Below are 21,370 nucleotides of genomic sequence, written 5' to 3'. Positions count from 1 at the left end.
TTGAAACTCTGCCATTTCACTTCTACGTAATTTGGAATTGTGGGCAGGAATTCAACTCTGCAATGAGGGCATATTAATAGCTAAGCAGAAATTTTGCTTGGGGCTACAAGCATTAAGCAATTCGTTGTTCTGACTAGCAAGGACTTAGGTGTTGCAAAGGGCCTGCGGACTGCACAGAAACACATTTCCCCTTCTTCCTAAGCCAAATTTTGTGGGAAAAGGAAATGTGAAGATGAGCTTTTCTTCCAGTTTGTCCCTAAATTAGTATGTAAACTAACTTCCCAGGAGGATACTTCCATACCTTTCCTTCTAGTGGTAAGAATCACAGACAAGAGAACATGGTATTGCCCATGGGGGGGGGGGCACTGGGTGATATCCAATGTCATTCATATTTGAAGTAGATCCATTGAGCTCTACGGTCTTAAGTTACTTCAGTTCAACCATTTCAATGGGTCTTCTCCAAATATGTCTAGCATTGCCCAGTATGTCTTTTAATCTGGATCTTCTGTAACATTGAAAGGGATTGAACTTGTTGCTTTGAGGGTAGTTTGACTCTGAAGTATGTTACTGTAATTTGAAATAATATGTATTTCCAAATTTGGTGATTCATGGTAGCTTTCATTGGCCAAACTGAAAGTGATTTCACACTACAGAGAATTATCTTCAAGATCCTCAAAGGCAGGCAACCCCAAACTCTGCCCTCCAGCTGTTTTGGGACTACAACTCCCATCATCCCTAGCTAACCGGACCAGTGGTCAGGGATGATGGGAAGTGTAGTCCCAAAACAGCTGGAGGGCCAAGTTTGGGGGTGCCTGCTCAAAAAGATGCCTATATTATATATACACTGTGAAAATATAGTCATGGCTATATAAGGTGTGCTGGAACCTTAATGGTGAGACTTGTAGTCGTATGGACTGCTGCTCTTTTTGGTGTGTCAATCAAGGATAAAGATGTCCGTGCTGCAGCACGGTTCTATTGTCCCACTTTGGACAGACCATTAATTCTCCCTCTTCTAGCCTGGTTATAAATATTTCTGAGTCAAAACCTATCACTTTACCTGGATACTGGACAACAGCTAGTCTTGACTTTGTTGGCCCTGGTGTTGTGCAACTTTGCCTGTCTTCCTGTGCTCTTCATCTTGGGCAGATACTTCTTTGCTTATTGTCCATGGCTGGTAAATGACTTTTTTGGGTTGCCTTTTCTGTATAATGCCTTTAACCTCTTACCAGTGATTCCTAAAGCTCCCTGGCATTGCACAGATAGCCTACCTGTAGATGATTTGGTTTCCTATGTCCTAACCATCAACTCAACAGATATAGGTAGACATAACCCTGCATTTTGTTATGTTTTACTTGCGACCATCCATATCATATCATAGCTGATTTCACTAGGATAATTGTTAATGTAATTCTTGTTTTAAATGGCCACTGCTGATGCCTAGAATCACATTTGGTAAAATGCTTGCAAAAGGAGATGGGATGAGCAGCATATCCTCTTTCTTATGATGCAAAGTGCCACAAACTAAAGCCTGAAAACTTATTCTGTAGTTCAGAGCTGTTCCTAGACTTGAAACTGTTTGTCTGAGGCCTTTTATCCAGTCTCTAGACTGGCAGACTCTGAACTGTTATTTCCACAATCTCTCTGAGGAAGCATAAACATAATTTTTCAACTGCTGGCCTTTGTTCTGTATTGCTGGCCTAGAGCACATATCAGATTTTATTTTAAAAGAAATGGTTTTTCAGAAAGGATTTGCATGAGAGAATGAATATGTATCCTTTTGATACATATTCACTGTCATTTTAATGAACTCAACAGAGAAGCTTCTACTGAATGTCTTTGGGTACAGTTCTTCAGAGGTGTCTTTTGGGGGGAGGGGTTCACTCACACCCACCCTTGCAGTCTCTAAGATGACTGTCAGGGACCAGAGGTATATGCTGAGTGTCTGTCAATTGTGGGGATCAAGCCAAGGGTCCAGCAGCCCCAAATGTTGTTCCTTTCCATTCTCTCAATACCTATAATTTTCCTTTTATTTCCTTGTGTTTATTTTATCCATCAAAACACCACGAAAGCTCTCTCTTAGATTTAAATTCCCTTCTGTGGTTGCTGGAACACTGCAATATCCCATTGGCTGCCTTTATTACAGTCACACAGCAGGCCTGGGACATTGGGGATTATTGTACAATCAGTCAGCCTGGTCAGTGCTAGCATCCCTATTCCTTCAATAAATCTGTTGTCCTTTTTCTGTTTGGTGGGCTTAGAGAGGGGATGTGCAATGAGTTATTATCCCACACTTATCAGCATTAAACTGGATTTGACAACTCATAGCTTGGGATTTGAATGATCTAAATCCTTCATCGTTTGGCAGCCCTGAGGTTTCCTGGGGGCTTTTTTAAATGGTACTTCTCAATTTATCATCTGCAGGGTTGGAATCCTTATTTATGGTCAGTGCTGGATTTAGGATGGTGCAGCTGGTCCCCCACACAGGATGCCAAGATGAGGAAATGCATAATAATAATAATAATAATAATAATAATAATAATCCTATATTTATATGGGTACCTACTGAGAAGATTTATAAAAAAGCAACCAAAAGGAATTACTGTGAAAATAAGAAATATTGGGGGGGGGGGCAAATTTTGTCCTGATTCTGGGTGCCATATTACCAAAGTCCGCAGCTGTTACTGAGTTCAAAGATAAGATGAGAACTTTGAAACCTGTCTGGGAGTTACTTTGCAACAGAAGTTTTCTGTACAATCCAGTTCATCCAGAAGAGCAGTCTCAGTCATCATGAAATAGAGCTGGCAAGTGATTCACGCTCTGTGTCCAAAGTAGAACTCCCCCATCCTTTCTCCATAGTGATATGAGTAAACTTCATGGGCAAAGGCACCTCTTTCTTTCCCAGGGAAAGTTCCTATTCTATAAGCACCAGAAGAATTGTGAATGCCTCCACTCCCCTTGTTTCTCTGTGACATCTGAAACTTATCTTTGAAATTTGCCTGATAGCTGCCTCTCTGGAAGGAGACTCCACAGTCTCTGTAGCCTAAGGATTGTTAAAGAGAATGCATGTTGGCTATACCTAGTCAATGAGGACTTTCCCCCAGAAAGGCCTCGGCTTCCACCACGTTAATGACAAATCTGCTGGTGAGTGGAATTCCTGACTCACAATCCAGAGGTGGCAGCGCTGTACCTTTTGGCATAGGGATGGGGCAGGGCAGGGTGGAAGTGGCAAGTCTGAGGCAGCCCTACAGCAGTTGCCCCACAGGTGCACACATAAATGCAGGCTCTCCTGACCTTGCCATTGTCTTGCCCCCCCCCCCGAGTATAGAGCTGCCTCCACTGGGAGGACTCCACAGCCACCCCCACCCTGCCCCCAAGCTTCAACTGTCCAATAATGCAGGGGCAGGGAGCCTGTGGCCCTCAAGATGTTTCTGGACTACCACCATCCCTGAACATTCGCCATGTTGACTAAGACTGATGGGGGTCCAACAACAGCAACAACAATTTCTTACCCTCGCCCATCTGACTGTATTGCCCCAGCCACTGTGGGTGGCTTCCAGCATAATGAAAGCACAGCAAAACGTCAAGCATTAAAAACTTCCTCATACAGGGCTGCCTTCAGATGTCCTCTAAAAGTTGTATAGTTCTTTATCTCCTTGACATCTGATGGGAGGGTGTCCCACAGGGAGGGTGCCACTACCAAGAATGCCCTCTGCCTGGTTCCCTGTAACTTTTCACAGTGAGGGAACCACCAGAAGGCCCTTGGAGCTGGACCTCAGTGTCTAGGCTGATCAGTGGAGGTAGAGATGCTCCTTCAGGTATACTGGGCTGAGGCTGTTTAGGGCTTCAAAGGTCAGCACCAACACTTTGAATTGTGCTCAGAAACATACTGGGAGCCAATGTCAATCCTTTAGGACTGGTGTTAAATGGTCCCAGCTACTCCCAGTCACCATCATCTTTAAGAGGGTCACAGGTTTCCCATTCCTGGTCTTAGGGAAAGTTTGTGTAACTTAATGATGATTATTTTACAACAGTATCAGAGATAAAATTCAACATGTAAGTGTTAAGACTGACAACAAAACACCAAGCTGTATACAAGAAAGGAAAATAAGTAACTAATTTCCAGGCATAAGAAAAGGAAGGAGATGTTATGATTCTGCAACCTTTGCAAGTGAGTTGAAGCTTATTCTTTTCTTTTTTAAGATTAAAAGTACAACCCTATAGGTGTTTTCAGAGAAGGAAAGTCTACTGTGTTCAGTAGTGTTGCTGTCAGAAACAGTTCATAAGCTTGCGGCTAGGTTTTTGTTTTTTTAAAAAACAAAAGACAGTTCTCATAATGTACATTTCAAAAGGCACTCTAGGGAGCCAGTGTGGTGTAGTGGTTAAGAGTGGTAGTCTTGTAATCTGGTGAACTGGGTTCGCGTCTCCGCTCCTCCACATGCAGCTGCTGGGTGACCTTGGGCCAGTCACACTTCTTTAAAGTCTCTCAGCCTCACTCACCTCACAGAGTGTTTGTTGTGGGGTAGAAAGGGAAAAGAAGATTGTTAGCCGCTTTGAAACTCCTTCGGGTAGTGATAAAGCAGGATATCTTCTTCTCCTCTTCTACAAAAGTATCTGCAGAAACCCAACCACCTGTTTCCTTCCCATGAAACAACTTTGAAAGGAATGATATGAAGTGGAAAATCAGCAGGGGTGTGTGTACGCATTCAAACACTTTCCCAACCCATAATATGCAAATTAGGTTGTCAGATTTGGTGAACTGCAATATGGCAAGCCCTACATGAACATGAAGTGCCACCTCTCCTCTTTTACACTATTTCAAGACCCTGCCCCCCCCCCCATGAAAGCTTTACACCAGGGGGCAAAAACATTTGCAGTATCCACCCATTTCAGTTCAGACCTGTTTGCAGGCAATATGAAAAAGATGAGGAATTTTATCTCTCCGTGGCAATCCAGATGTAGCCCCACCTTCATTGCCACCTCAAGCTAGTCTGTGGGTGGGCCATCCGTTTGGTGTATATATTTTTTTGCCTGAAATGAAAAGATGACATTTTTCATGCTGAGTTCTGTGTCTGCTTCTTACTTTCCATTCCTCCTCCCCCCCCCCCAATAAAAATGGTATTGCTCCTGAGGAAATCAAATCCAATCTTCAATATATTTAGCATGAAAGCAATAAAGAGCATTAATGTACTTCAGAAGGGAGAGAAGTACGGGCTGGCATCATCTGCCTCATGGAGAAAAGAAGGATCACCATGGAAACTGTTTTCGTTGAATTCCGCACTCTCCAGGCACTGCATGTGTAGGAAAGCAAGTAAAAGGGATGGGGCGGAGGGGGGCAGGAGGGGGGCGGATCTTAGTTTTCCCCCTCTGTTGCCACAAATCTGCTGCTGGAGTCTTCTCGTGAAGAAGAGTCATGAATTATATATACCGATCGTGCAAATAGCATTATGAATTCGAATTAATATTGCACATTGCATTGGCCTTTAAATGAAGGCTGGTTTGAAGTAGCAGGTGACAATCAGGATCAGACTGTAGTGCATTCCAGTGACACAAGTTAACCCTAAAAAGGAACAAGCAACAGCTTAGGAGTGTCTTTGCAATTTTAAACACTGACAGATGCCACTTAGAAGAACAGAGGATATTTTTCCAACTAGCCAAGGAAAGAAAGGCCACCTCTTGGGATTGTGTACTTAGATGCTCATCTCCTGAAAAGGGGGGGGGAATCAGTCACTTGGGGGTTGCAATCAACGTAGCGCTAATGCAAGCAGCACCTCAAGTTTGCTAGTTAATTATACCTTATAAATGAATGCATATCCTACCATAATTAGACCAAAGTGCCTTTTTTGTATTTCCAGACAGATCTAAGTTTTTATGTTTTTCAGCAAGGACCAGATGACTTTATTAAAATAAGATTTGAGATGTAGGGACAAATATCTGACTTGTGTTTAGCACTCTGGCAGGGTTTTTAGCTTGTATGACTAAAGCTAAGCCAGGAAACTCGCCACCTGTGTCTTTTGTTGTGCAGTGATACTCATGTCCAGCCTGGATCTTTTAGGAAAAATTGTTTGAGATTCAGAGTGAGGCCTTTTGAATATTTTCCCCCTATAATTGGGTGCACATTGCACTCCCAATTTAGTCGGGTTTTGGGGGTCAGTCTTGAAGACTACTCTGCACTTCCCTTTTTAGATACCATAGTTCCATTGATGGCTGAGGCAACTGGCATCTTTCTCTCTTTAACTTTAAGTAGTTCCCTTCCATGCCAATTCATTGCCTTGCCCCCTTGCCTCTGCACCATGTTTGTTGTTTTCCTAGTCAGGAATCCTCTGTGGAGAGGGGCAGGCAAAGAAGAATACTTGGTGAGTTCACAAGAATCCTTGGAGATGCAATGGTTGTAGAGAAGGGTGAGTTGCCTTGCCATGGGGTTTAGGTTACTGGCCACCCTGAATGGAGGCATCCACTCTTGGCAGGTGGAAGAATTGCCTAAAATGATAAGTCCTTGTTAAAGCACGGAAGCCTATCTGCAGTTCTGCATGTATTGTTTCAGTGAAAAGTTATGAAGAACATTAGATGGTGTTGCTTCAGTTTCAACTCCTTTACTTGTTTCTGTTTTCTTCATTTTCCCAATCTCACTCCTCTTTTGCTCTTGTGGGACTGGGAAACTGCGTGTTTTGTATGAAACCTTCTCCCACCTTCCTGGTTCCTTTTCTTTCTTCATAACAAAGCTGAGCCTATAAGGTTTAGCCTCCTACTCTTACATAAGGCATCTCTTTGCCTCTAGCTCTCCCACTCCCATTCTGCAGCAGCAACTAAGCAAAAGGTCCAGGCGGGGGGGGGGGGGGAGTCAATACTGTGTAACATGCAGTATTATTAATTCCTTCCATTCTGTATTGGTATTGCAAACCCCAAGTCATTAATCTGTGTGTGCTCTCACACTTCACCTTAAAACATTTTACTTCTGTAAATAAATAGTACAGTTGCAAGATTGGTGTGGTTATTGCTAGCTCTCCAGAATGACTAGCTCTTTGCAGGTCAGTGCTAAATCCTCCAAAGTAAGCAAGCTACTAACATCCAGTGCAATCATGTCTTTTACATCTCCATTAGGGATATGAAGAATACTGTTGAGTAGGCTGAAAGCAAATAGTAAGGTTATCATAACTTCTGTCTTAGAGCTTCAGTATGCTGATGACAACATAATTTGTGCACACTCAGAAGATGACCTGCAAACCATCCTAAAAATCTTCGCAGAAGCTTACAAAAAGCTTGGCCCATCACTCAACATCCAAAAACACAAAGTGCTGCACCAACAAGCGCAAAACAACCCCTCTGCAGCACCACTAATCCAATTCAATGATTGAAGCATAGCGTGTTTGAGGACCAGGAAAACCAAAATACATATTTACAAAGCTATTGTACTACCAATCTTACTGTATGCTTGTGAAACATTGACCACTTAGAAATACCATCTCCAGCTCCTCAAAAGATTCCATCAATGATGTCTCCGGAAAAAAATTATATATCACTTGAGAAGGCAGGTGAACTAATGCCAGTGTACTGGAAGAAGCAAAGATCACCAGTGTCAAAGCAATGATTCTTTAACATCAACAAACAACTGGTCATGTTGTTTGGATGGCTGATTATAGTCCTCCAAACAATAATCCGAACTTAAAAATGGAAAGTGTAATGCTGGTGGTCAACAAAAGCAGTTTAAAGACTCTCTCAAGGCAAATCTAAAAAAATGTAGTTTAAACCCTGACAATTGAGAAACACTTGCCTGCGAGCACACCAATTGGAGAACAGCCTTTACTGAAGGTGTTGTGGACCTTGAAGACAATGGAACGCTAAACGTTTGGCAAACCCTCACCGTGATCAACTCCTGCCCAGAAACCTATGCCCCCACTGTGGAAGGACATGATGGCCTCCACAGTCACTTATGGACTTACTGTTAAGACCATGTTCATGGAAGACAATCTTACTCGGCTACGAGTAATCGCCAAGTAAGAAGGAGAAGAGAAGAATATAAATCCCACTGCAGCCCTTGTGGGTTTCTCAGCTGTTGTCACAGCCCTGTCTACAATGAAATTGTCTTCCTAAATCTATTCACAGCAAGCAAGTGCTATAAATTAGTTAAGACAAACTTCAGAAAGCATTCATGTCTTGGTAAATATGCTTAGTGCTGAAGAGACAGGGCAATATGGAGAAAATTGTGCAAATATTAATAGAGGCAGCATGGAACTCATTATTCACCTGCCTAATGCCATCTGGATGTTCATGGCCCAGCAGGCATGGGGGGGGGGAGTATATGTGAGGAGTAGGCTTCTTGCATAGAGAGTGACTGGATCCATGGAGAGTGGGGTCACAGGCTCTTAAAAGCTCAAATCAACATGCATTTGGGCTAAATGGAACTCTCAATGGCAACGAACACAGATTACAATTTACCAGGTGGAGTTTACTATATAGTAGGATGTAACCATGTGGGAGGCCAGTTGTCTGTTACTATCATACCTTGTGGAGACAAAACATACCACCTCTTTGCTTCCCCAGATTTCCGAGGACAAGATGAGACTTTATGAGGCATCCACTCCACATTCCTTTCTTGTAATGTCCCATTTCACTATGTAAAATGACATCATTCTGCTGTGCCTCTAGCACCCCAATATGAAGGTTCTACATCACACATCTGTGTTACACTAGACATTCTGAGGAAGAAAAGAAGAGATGCCTGGATTGGCAGTGCACCCTGAAACAAGGTCCTGATAGCTGTGTCTTTATTTTTGTTAGATATAACTTGGAAGGGAGCAAATGTAAATTGGGTGCTGAAAGAAGCCCATGACACCATAAAACCTGCTCCCTAACACACAATGAAAATGGATGCCAGAAGCTAAAAATGTGTAAAAGCCTTCATTTTATAATAGAAGCCCTTAGCTAGCAATACTGCTATGTTGGAAGCCATTTTTCTCCCTCTCTAGTTGTGCTTTGCATTCACTGAAAACTGCACTCAGATGCAGTTGCTGAAGACAGGGAGTAATTGCAATGGAATTAACCCCTGACATATTTTCCTAAGAATAGCCCTGATAAATCCACTCATCAGCAGGTTACCCGCTTACCTTGATGCAGTGTAAACACTCCTTTCTTCCACCTTTTGAAAGGGACAGCATTTGTAAGTCAAATCATTCTCTGCCCAAGCACCTCTCTACTGTATTTTAGTTAAATGTATATTCCATTATATTTCACTTCAGAGAGTTTGAATATTATTAAATAACATAATGCTTCCAGAAATTGCGTTATAGGGGTGGGTTTGGGAGGTGGTCGCCTTGGAGCTGTAAATGTTGAAACATATCCCTGTGGGCTGCAGAAAATATAACTACACATGTATGGCATGTGTAGTTTAGGCAGCACACCTAACACACACACTTAGTAGGGAGTAAATCCCATTAAACTCAGCAGGATCCACGTAGGCAGCAGATCCTAATGTAGATCTTATTCAGGGCCGACCCAGCCATGAGGCATGGGCTCATTTGCTGAGGAAACACATTTCAGTTTTGTGGTGTACTGTATATTTGTATTTGAAGGGGATGAATTTCATGACTGGCTCCAGGTTTCGGGGAGCCTTGGGTGAGAGGCCCTTGTGCCCATTCACTTTGTCATTTGTCTTCCTCCCTTGATGCTTCAACCTCATTTCTTCCCACTACTGGTGTCCCCTTAGCTCTGGCCCCTTTCCTAATGCTGAGGCTGAGCAGGGGAGCCAACCACCTGGGCACCCCCACTCCTTCCAGGCTGTGGCCCTGTGGGCAGAATTATTTCGGGGAGGGGAGCAGGGAAGAGGCTGAAAGGAACATATGCTTTCCTCACTCTGCTAACACCGCAGGCCCTTCCCATTGGGAGATATATATATACATATATGCAGTGCTTTTTTCTGAGGGGACGCAGGGGGATGCATGCCCCTAAACATTTTGTGAATCTTTGTACTTTTGTCCATTTACTGTATTTATTTTTCCCGATTTGAACTATAAATGGTGATTTTCTTGAGTCAAAATGAGGGTACCCCTAAACATTTTTCTTAGAAAAAAAGCACTGTGTGTACATGTGTGTGTGTGTATGAATGAATGAACGAACGAAAATATTCTTTGTTCACTATTGACATGAACATTCAGAATGAAAAAATGGTATGTGTTTTTACTCTGTAATTAATAGAAGTTTAATCAAAAGATTTCGTGTCGGTGTAGATTCTCTGTGGTTTTGAATCCATTATACTAGACAGTGTGATTGTTAAGGGGAGATTATATTGGAGTGAATCTAGGTGATGATGGAATACAGAGAGCGCTAATGAATAGTATCTAAGGTGGTATTTACCTATTGCTGCTTCCTGAGGATCTAAGTGAGAGGCAGTGATAACTGGCAATTCATCCCATTTCACACTGTGGTTCCAAAGTCTGACGTTTGGCAGATACTTGCTGGAGGAGACAACGTTTTTCTAGACATTTTTAAAGCAGAATAAACATGCAACTTTTACTCTGTTATTATGAGAGATGCTGATATTTTTTCCTTGGAAAGCACTTTTGTCACAGGGACACTGCATTCTGTCAAGCAGCAGTAACTAGAAAAATGCAATTTGGCCTTCAACCAGCATGTTGGTTATCACTGTGACTACAGCGTGGAATGCAGTTGTAGTAACCTCAGGTGCCATTTCTGATAGTGCCTGTGACTTCCCGTGTATTTCCAGTACCATGTTGTCAATGTTTTATGTAATGAATTTTTAAAAACTTCTTTAGAAACCAAGGATTCCAGCTCAGATAGCAGGAACATTATTGTAGCCTTTAAAACAAGCAAAAAAGTGTTTACCTTCTTAGTTTGCTGCAACATCCAGTGATCCTTTCCTTCTCTTTGGAAGATGACATTGTACACTCTCCCTTTCAAGCATTAAGAGTGTGCACCTCCCTAGATTGCTGTACATCACTTGAAAATTAATAAAGAATAATGTTTAACAGACCATCCAGCAAGGTTATTTCCCCCTCTCCTGCAGCAAGGCTGCTTCATCCCATAAATCACATGGGGCCTGGAGATTGCACCACTGGCCAGCCCTCATGAGATGCTATTTGTAAAGACTCGTGCTTTTCCCACACACCATCCCCCAGCCGGTGTAAACATTCCAGCCATTTATGTTGCTGACAAAAGCAAGAGTGTAATGGCTGACTATTTGAAGTGCTCATATGGATTTTTAAATCTTGACAATTCTTTGCTTACAATGTCTATGAATTTGCTTTATGATATTCAAGTATAATAGAACATCCAACCGCTCCATAGAAATTCCACAGGGGAGGCAAAGCCCTGACGGTGGTTGTTCCTGTAACCATATAGGCAATGAAGCCTTTAGATGCCTGTGCAAAGCCAGTTTGCAGTTAACTTAAATTGCCTTTGTCTTTTTCTTTTCAGCTGACATTATCTCTACAGTAGAATTCAACCACACAGGAGAATTACTAGCGACAGGGGACAAGGGGGGTCGCGTTGTAATATTTCAGCGTGAGCAGGAGGTAAGTGCTGGTGAATGCAAAAATGCCCATTTTTATCCTTTTAAAAGAAGCTTCCTGCTGCTTCCTAATCTTTGCGTGTCAGTCTTCACCCTGCTTCTCTTCTAGCAAACTAAAAATTGCAAAAAAGTCCATTAACATCAATAGGCCAGCTTCTGTCTCATGAAGCACCCTGCAAATACCACATTTTCTGCATCCTTTTGCTTCCTTTAACAGTCAGTGCCGGCTGCAAATCTAATATAAACTGAATACTGCTGAAGCATCATAAATTCAAAGACACCCAACTGCCTTGTTTGCCCAGCCAAATAATGCTTTTAAAGTCTGATTTGTTTAATCATTAGTACGACTTCTCTTAGTTCTTTTTCTTTTGCTCTCTCAACTGCTTTACTTTGCAAAGGTATGCATAGTCTTATTCTGGTAAACACTGATGCAGGGCCTTAAACAACAGTAGTGATGCTGTTGCTATATGCCAGTGAAAGATATATGCTAAGGTTTCACATATAATTAAACTCCATAGTGGAAGCATGGTATTGTCAGTTATGATTTCTTTCCATTTGTATAATTGCTTGTTGGATGTGGGTGTGTATTCTGTATAATTATTTAGAAAGAACAGTTTTTATTTCTATAGAATACACAACATGGGCCATTCCCAGGATATGATTCCCAAGTATATCTTTTTATTCTAATCTGCCCTAGTCTGCAGAGATAAGTCTTACTTGAATGGAAAGGTATTACTGGATCAAAAAGGCAGGAATTTGATAACAGCTTGAATTGATCCCACTGGTGCAAGCAGAAGACACTTCCAAATGTAGATGTGTGTGCTGAAGGTTTTCAGTTTCTTCTCATCTACACCCTACACAGGCAATCCATACACTTGCAAAAAACGGTTTTCTTCAGTTAAGGGGATCATTCATTAACTCACATAGCAGGATTATTGGCATCTTGTGAATATCTCAAACTATGTAGGATCACTTTCATCTATATGGGAGTAATGTCTCACTTGTAACATTTCAGAGAATGCTATGAGCAGACATTTATGAGAGCCTCTAGTAGAAATACTAGCATCAGGCAGCATCATTTTAATACAACACGTTATTTGTGGCAGAATCAGCTCTTATGAATGACATGCCATATTCTGGCCCCATCAGCTTGATAAAGTTGTGCAAGGGTGGAAAATGGTCAATTGCTTTCCCCCAGTCATGGCTTGGTTAAAATGCGTTTGACGAAAACTGATTTTCAATTAGTACAATTTAAAATCTGAATGTTGCTGTCTCCAGAATATTTATGTTTAAGGCCTGCAGTACTATCCCCGGGGCTTAAGGTATTGGCGTCAACTCATTTACATTAAATGAATGCAAGTAGCTGTTTCGGTACATTTTTTTTTTTTTTTTTGCTGAGTACCCTCAATTGGGCTATTACAGTGGCAAAGCATATGCCTGTGCTGCCCCAAAGGGGCGGGGTGTAGAGGGAACCCTGCCACATGCCACAGTTCAGGGTAGGAGAGGGGCAGGAAAGCTGCCGCCCATTCTCCCCCTGCTCTCATCCGCCAGGCGCACCTTGCCGGGACCAAGGTGGGATGCTCTCTGCCGCCAGATCAGATATGACCACGGCAGAGCTGCTGCCACTGGGCACGAGGTGTGCTGCAGCTGAGGAGGGTGGGCAGCAGCCCACCCATCCACTCACCTGCTCTCCTCCCCCCAAGTCAGGCCTGACCCGGGGCGGGGGCAGAGCTGCACCAGGCACAAGCGCCACAGCCAAGGCGCAGCTCCTTCTGGTGTGGAGCCAGGCTCCGATGAGGGAACATGCTGTGGGGGTGCCTGTTTGCGCCCCCTCTCAAAATTGCTCCCGGGGCCACGGCCCCCATGACAAACCCCACGCTACACATCTGGGCTGTTGGAGGGTGTCATCTAATTTGGATCAAACAATCTGATGTAGTTATGCAGGTTGCATATACTCCCATCTAGGTGGGGATTTTAAAACTCCCTAAAATAATGTGCATCTTTAGCTGAATTGAATTTATCTCATCAAGTGTTGAAGACTCATTGCAGTTACTTTTGTACCAAATAATAACCATATGTGGTTATGTCACCTCAGCTATGAACTTACTAGTTGACCTTAGGAGAAGGAGTTCCCTTTGAAGTCTCTTTCCTTCCCATATGCAACATGTAAGTAATGATACTAGCCAACTTTAGTTACAGGCATGGATCCTTCTTGGAATATCTTCAGGGAGCAAGGTTAAGAAATATCCTCTGGTGGGCAGAAAGGCAGCTCTGCAGGCCGGTGGTCTGATTTGACATAAGGCAGTTTAATATGTGGATTTTACTGTTATAATGCAAAGTGCTTTGAAACAGAGTCTTATTTAAATATAATCTGTAGTATTTCAAACATGTCCATTATGGGCTAGTTCACACAGTGAAGGGGGCTGCTGATTTCTCCATGTGACCTCTCATGTGCACAGGGGTCATGTTGGGGAAATCTCAGTGTGAACCAGACTGTGTCCAATTCAGCTCAGAGAAGCCAGTGACCTTTTTATAAGCTTGCATCAGTGGGACAAAGTTTTGCTGTAATTGTGGAAATGGTTTCTGCCCACATATAACAGTGTACAGACCAATTCACCGAGAGGAGTGTCTGCGCAATTCATTGTTTGGGGGAATTGCATGGAAGAAATAAGCAGATGGCTCGCATGTGTGAACTGGCCTTAGGATTGGGCATCTGGATACTGTCAACTGGAAGTGCCTCATAGTAGCATAACAGCAGTTTTCAGGATAAAGGCAACTTTAGACCATTTTGTATGCTTTCCATTCCATCCTGGGTTGTTATTATTATTTTTAATTCTGTTAGGCCTGTAGGCAAATACTGCATTGAGCTGTGATCCTGGGCATAAGCCAAGTAGGGTTTGCCCCTTGATTTGAGCCACTTTCACACCTTGCCAATATGTTTTGGAGATAAACGTCAGGGAGGCCTTCATTCATTCATGGAACAAAGGTGCTCTTCCTGCTTCCTATCATCAGCATGCAGAGAAACTGACACACGAGGAGGATGCATTGTGCAGGAAAGATCTCTTGTGTCTGCTTTGATATCTAAACTGTAATGTGTCACCATAATCAGACATTTCCCTGTCTTTTAACAATCCTCTGAGAACAAAAGAATCAATTGAAAATTTGCTAGCTCTGGCTCTTTTAAGAATCCCTTTATTGTTTCTTTCCCACTCCCACAGAGCAAAAATCAGCCCCATCGCAGGGGAGAATATAATGTTTACAGCACATTCCAGAGCCATGAACCTGAGTTCGATTACCTGAAGAGCTTAGAGATAGAGGAGAAGATCAATAAAATACGATGGCTCCCGCAGCAAAATGCAGCCTACTTCCTTCTCTCCACCAATGGTATGTTGTAGTAATGACAGATAATTCTTTGCTTTCCAGCCAAATATCCTGCTATGCTTTGGTGGCTTGCAATAATTAAAACTTGTAATCTCGCTGCAGGGTGGGTAGGTATTACTTTCTCTCATATACGTGTGGAGCAACTGAAGCTCACGGGCTTTGTAAGATGGTGGCAGTGCCTGCAATAAAGCCCCTTTTCATAATGTAAGTCAACAGCCCATTAATATCAGATCTTACTTGGAACTTCTTAGTGCAGTTGTACCTCTGCATAGAACGATGCAACTAGACACAGGTATCTGGCTGAGTTCAATTGCCCTCTCCTCTGTCACGTGTCCTAACATGTTTCATGTATCTTCACATTATGGCTGTTCCACACACACTGCTACTTGTGAGATAATGAACGGCATGGCTTAAATAACAACTTAAATTATCCTAGGGACAGTTCTCACAATTTTGCTTTATTATGTGATTTTAGCCTTTCTGAAGGCAATTTACATTAGTGCTGCCCTTCCCAAACATCCTATACACTTTCAGATTTGCTCTTAGTTTTTTATCCGGGCATGTAACTTGAAAACAGATGTTATTGTCAGTGATGATTAGTGCTCTGGAGAACCTTCATCTGAAAGAACAGCACTTCATACCATATTTGATAGTTAAGGGAAAGGACACAAATTTTAAACTTACAACTTATAACCAAGGCCAAATACTAAAAAACAGAGCTATAATGATAGTTTTTAAGATGACTCCCAAGCATCTTCTATATGGAGGAAATCTATCTCCATTTGCAAAGAGGGTTTGAAGCTAAATTGTCTTAGGCAAAAAAGAAGGGGGGGGAGTTTTTTCATCCCCTACCACTTTATTTTTATTTAGTTTGAGGGTTGTTCTCTTGCCCCAGTTCGGGAGCATACTTCTCCCATAGCTTGTTTTAAAGCAGCATAAATTCTACCCTCCTGCAGCCTACCTTTCTGTTCCCACCTTCCTGTTTATTACATGGAAATGATCTATTGGTGTTGGATCCAGTCTAGTGCTGAGAATAAAAATCTGGGTCTTTTGTCTTCTGTAAAAGCCCATAGTAAGAGGAAGACTTAAAAAAAAAAAAAGAATATCTGAAAACAAGATGGAAGCCCAGTTTTGAAAAAACATCTCAATTTGAGAACTCTTTTAAATAGGAGAAGCAGAAATGTAGATATGCCATTTGCAGGCATTCCATTATTTCGTGTATTAATTGCACTATGGCCTATAAACAGGGTGTCCTTGTGATGATTACGAATCAAACAATTGCAGGGCATTGTGCTGAAGGATTACATACTTTCTATAGAACACTTAACATATCAAGAAATAGACTGGTTTAATAAAACAAACTCATTGTACCTTTTTATAGGGTAGAAAGAAAACCCCTTCTTAATCATATAGAACCCAAGCACAAGAGAAGAGTCCATCAAAATAACTTCTCTAATGCAGCTCTCTAAGAAAAGCTCCAGCTTGTCTTATGTAACCAACCAAGGATAGTTCACACATAAGAAAAGCAACCATACACTCTCCAATTTTGTTCTGGTTCAATTTTTATATACCCATCAGTATATGCATAATGCACTGACCTTGATCTAGTGTTAACCACAGTGAAGTTCTCTGACCTCATGATTGTGCTGGGGAGCCTCTGTCAGAATTACACTCTTCTGCGATAATAGGGAGGGAAGGAGGGAAGAAGCATTCCTAATTTGTTTCAGTTTTCAGTCGTGCTAAGCTTATGTTTCATGTTATGTTTAGATAAATATCATGAGGATCCAGTGATGTTACTAGGATGAATGAAGCCTTAAGATGGATGTGACTTAATTACTACAGGAGAAAAAAGGGGGGTCTAATTATCTCTCATAGTCAACTTACTTTGTGTTAAAGAATTTACCCTATTGATCATTGTAATAAAATTCTGAGAGTTATTAAACTCATTTGGGGGAAGATTCACTGAAACAGAATGAAGATTAATTATGTAGCCTAATGTTCTGTTAATTGAGTTTTTAAATAGTTTTTTGATTAACAGGAATATTATTCAGGAAGGTGATTTCATATGCTTATAAATACCTCAAAATGATTCCGAGTTCTCTGCTACCTTTTCTACCCAAATATTCCTATTCTGTTCCCAAAATAACATAGTGTGTGGAAGGGCCCTTTGATCAAAATGAGTTAATACAACAAAATTAACAGGAGTCAACTGGAACCCCCAGAAAAGGGGGTGGAGGGAAATGAAGATGAATAAGATTGTCTTTAAAGGCTGGTGGGAGCAATGACAAACTGCCGATAGAGCACCCGCCAGGAGGGGGAAAAGAAAACACCATTATTCAGAATAAAAGCCACATGTTCCTGAGGCTCTTTCCCTGAAGGACTTCATGGCACAACGATAAATGGGATGACAACAAAATGATGAAGCCAATGGAAATATCCACCTGACAGGCAAGCTGGCAATTGTGGAATTCAGCACAGATTCAGTGTCGATGATAAAACGTCAGATTTTATTCCTTTCACTGGGAGGAGGGAGTTGAAACTGACTTTTGAGTAAATTACGGACATGATTGGGCTCCTTTCTAGTTTGTACTTTGTCACCCTTTGGACTTGCAATGTAATCTGTTGCAATCAAAGCTCAGCTAAAGCAGTTAGCTTTCATGTAACTCTAAATTGCTTTTATAGGATATTGTGCATGCTAGTTTTCTTGTCTAAGCTGTTCCCTCAACCTGTGCCAAAGTAAAATTCATTCAGCTTGACATATGCAATGTGCAGAGACCAGATTACAATCAGCAACCTTTTGCAGACGAGACACTGGAATCTACTTTTGTGGCTTACTGGTTCAAAATTTGCTTGAAATATTCAAACATGATAGATAGGCTGTACAGTCATGAATGTTGTTATTTCCTTTTGCCAAATTGGCAGGAATAACTGGTGGCATGTGTTTCTTCAGCATGCGGTCAGAGAAGAAATCCTTGTAATTGCCCCTTCTTAATTTTACATAAAGCTGTGCTTTCCCCCTGCTATATTGAAATAAGATCAGATGCCTGACTGCGCCAAGACCAATTATTGAGAGAAATGCATGGTTTAGGCCACCATTACTAGGTCAGGGTATAAACATTAAAAATCTTCCATCTGACCTACTTTAGTCTGAAAAGTCACAACAGTTTCTTGGACCACTGGTTATGACTAAATATATAGAAAGGAAAATTCTGCATAGGCATCTTGTGTGGATTACTTTTAATTATCTAAACACAGAAGTTTAAGGGGACAGCGGCTATATGAGTAGCAACATTCTATGGATTTGCAGCACCCTCTATATTTGGTCCCTGTAGGGGATAGGGAAGCCTTGCATTATCCTTCTCCAGTCATCTCCTACTGCTCAATACTTTCTGAGTCTTCTGCAGTGGAGTTAAAGGAAAGTGGACCTTGTGGGGCTGACCCTGAACGTGCTCCTGCTTCAGGTTCAGAGTTCGTTCCTCCACTTTTTGACTCATAAAAGCTTCTGTGTCATTTCTGATCATTGATTTGAGCAAGAATGAAACCTGATCATGCTACCTGCAGAGGGCATGGTGTGAAAACTGCATTGGAGCCAAGTCTGTGATCCTAGATTTCCTTAGTCCTGGACTACCTTGGTGACCCTGAGCATGTCGCTAACTTGCAACTGCAGTTTCCCATCAGAATTACTGTTGTTTTGATACTAATGTGATACAAAACAACAACAACAACCCTGTCCACATATAATGAGCTGCGTAAATAACATTGTGGAATATTAAATGTATCGTTATTCAATAGCATTCGATCTGGCTTAGAAAAAAATGTCAATTGGGTATTCCCGTTGTCTTCTAGATAAAACTGTGAAGCTATGGAAAGTGAGTGAACGCGACAAAAGACCAGAGGGCTACAATCTCAAAGATGAAGATGGACGGCTCCGAGACCCCTCCACAATTACCACACTACGGGTACGGCAAATGCATATTTCCGGGGGGGCAGCATTACCCCTGCAAAAAAGTCAGAATTTCTTTATTTCATCACTCATGATCTCAGCAAAAAACAACAGCCCACAGCATTTCTGTCTGAAATACAGTGGTACCTTGGGCTAAGAACTTAATTCGTTCTGGAGGTCCGTTCTTAACCTGAAACTGTTCTTAACCTGACATACCACTTTAGCTAATGGGGCCTCCCGCTGCCGCCACACCGCCACCGCACAATTTCTGATCCCATCTTGAAGCAAAGTTCTTAACCCAAGGTATTGTTTCTGGGTTAGCGGAGTCTGTAACCTGAAGCGTCTGTAACCTGAAGCGTCTGTAACCCGAGGTACCACTGTACTCTTGGCATGTTTCCATACAGGGGCCTAATATTGCAAATGAGTAATTGGGAACAGGTATTTTTTTTACTTACTGGATTTCCCCCAGAAAGGGACAATCTTAATTAAATGCAGTGGGAGGAGGGTGAGATACGGACTGATATGGACATTTTTATGCCAGTGACATCATGTGGGTGCTGCAAAATACCTTCATGTGTGAGGAGTGCTGTTCACACCATTAACACCTGTCTGGGAATACCCTTTCTTTGCACATTAGATGTTAGTAGCATGATCAGAGTGTTAATTTTCCCTGTCATAGTAATGAGATAGTGTTTGACACTGTAATGAGGACGGTAGCCTTGCCATTGCTTAAGGCAGTCTTGCCAAAACACCTGTGAATTCTTTGGAGTGTGGTGCATATAGCAATTGCAGTTGGGTTTAAACAAACCATGTTTCTGCTTTGGATTCTCACCTTGCTTTGGTCTCGTGTTCTAGCTGCCAGGGTACATTTCTGTTAGGGGTTCAGCTAATTGGAAGTAAGGGAGACATCACTGCCTGCTGTAGCTGACTGACTCAGAGCAACGGTTCTTTCACACATTCTGGATTTCTTACACAGAGGTTATGTGCATTCTGATGGTTGCCTGCTTGAGATACTGATGGTGTGAACAATACCTGCACTATAGTTCACACACTCACACGTGTTCAACACAGGTGTTTTCTATGTCCGGCAAAACGGTAATGTATAGAAAACACCATATCCCAACCCATGCTGTGGAAAACCTTGGGTTATGTTATTCATAAGCTAAAGGTAAAGGTACCCCTGCCTGTACGGGCCAATCTTGACAGACTCTAGGGTTGTGCGCCCATCTCACTCAAGAGGCCGGGGGCCAGCGCTGTCCGAAGACACTTCCGGGTCACGTGGCCAGCGTGACATCGCTGCTCTGGCGAGCCAGAGCCGCACACGGAAACGCCGTTTACCTTCCCGCTAGTAAGCGGTCCCTATTTATCTACTTGCACTCTGATGTGCTTTCGAACTGCTAAGTTGGCAGGCGCTGGGACCGAACAACGGGAGCGCACCCCGCCGCGGGGATTCGAACCGCCGACCTTTCGATCGGCAAGCCCTAGGTGCTGAGGCTTTTACCCACAGCGCCACCCGCGTCCCTTATTCATAAGCTATAGTAGTACAAATAGTGCTGCATAAACAACAACAGCAGCTCAGCAAGACAGTCAGTACTAAGTAGAAGGAACATCTGATTGCTTTAGTACCAGAACACCTCAAGAGAACTGGGTTTCCTGTTTGGGTTGTCAATTCCTGACCTAAGGTTTTTTTTCCTTTTGCTGCACCAACTATGTAACAGGAGGAGATTAGACAGACATCACCTCTTAGCAGGGTGATGGAAGAAGCTTCAGCAGGTGCACCTTGCTTTACTTGGCAGGAGTTCATGTTGCGGTCCTGTATTCGCATTCTGAAAAGCACCCCATAGACGTCTTTGTCTCCCTTTCCCTCTTTCCTCAAGTAGCAAAAAGATAAAGAGCTTTCGTTTTTGGTTAAAAGAAGCTCCTCTTTCTTCTCTTGGCAATATAGTGGTGAGATCTCCTTCAGGCTGCTTTAGCAGCAATTTACACCTTCTTCAAGTCATTATCGTAGCACATGGTAGCTTTCCTTGTTTTATTGCAAGTGCATTAGAATTAACTGAAGAACACTGATGTGCATTGTATAGCTGTTTCTTTTGCTGTCAGTCAGCGGAGCTATTGCTTTATTTGATTTCTCCATCCAAACTGCAATTCTTTAGTGGGAGTGTTTCTTTTTTCCAGAGAAGTATGTGTTCTGTGGACACTGGGCACTTGCTTCATTAGGATCTGAAGCCTAAGCTGTGATGCTTTGGGTCTCTCTGCTCACAAAGCACCCATCCCACACAGGAGAATCTCTGTGCTTCCACTAATTAACTACTGGCTAAAGAAGCCTTGAACCTGAAAGTGCAGCATGGCTTTGAAAGAACATAGTTACAGTTTTCTGGATGTGTTTCCTATTTTAGCCCCATTACCTCCTGTTGTACAAAATGGCTGGTTTGGTATTGACCGTTAGTCTAGTATATATTAATATGGCTGCACAATATTGATTTAGAAGAGTTTTTTTATGTGTGGTGCTATTATTACTCTGGGTC

General features: G+C 42.3%; 1 protein-coding gene across 5 annotated transcripts in view; it reads left to right on the top strand.

The window, feature by feature from the left end:
- Positions 1-21,370, top strand: part of PPP2R2B (protein phosphatase 2 regulatory subunit Bbeta) — a 244,790-nt gene that overhangs the window by 150,971 nt on the left and 72,449 nt on the right. For all 5 annotated transcript variants that reach the window (XM_083430846.1, XM_083430847.1, XM_083430849.1 and 2 more), the window contains 3 exons: positions 11,428-11,525; positions 14,740-14,905; positions 18,749-18,861. In XM_083430846.1, the coding sequence (XP_083286972.1) occupies positions 11,428-11,525; positions 14,740-14,905; positions 18,749-18,861 (377 nt within the window). The remainder of the gene's footprint in view (positions 1-11,427; positions 11,526-14,739; positions 14,906-18,748; positions 18,862-21,370) is intronic.

Source organism: Podarcis tiliguerta, assembly GCF_965153285.1.
Source record: "Podarcis tiliguerta genome assembly, chromosome: 2".
NCBI classification, from domain to species: Eukaryota; Metazoa; Chordata; class Lepidosauria; order Squamata; family Lacertidae; genus Podarcis; species Podarcis tiliguerta.
The sequence above is the reverse complement of the archived record's forward strand: the minus strand, read 5'-3'. Positions and strand labels throughout refer to the sequence as shown.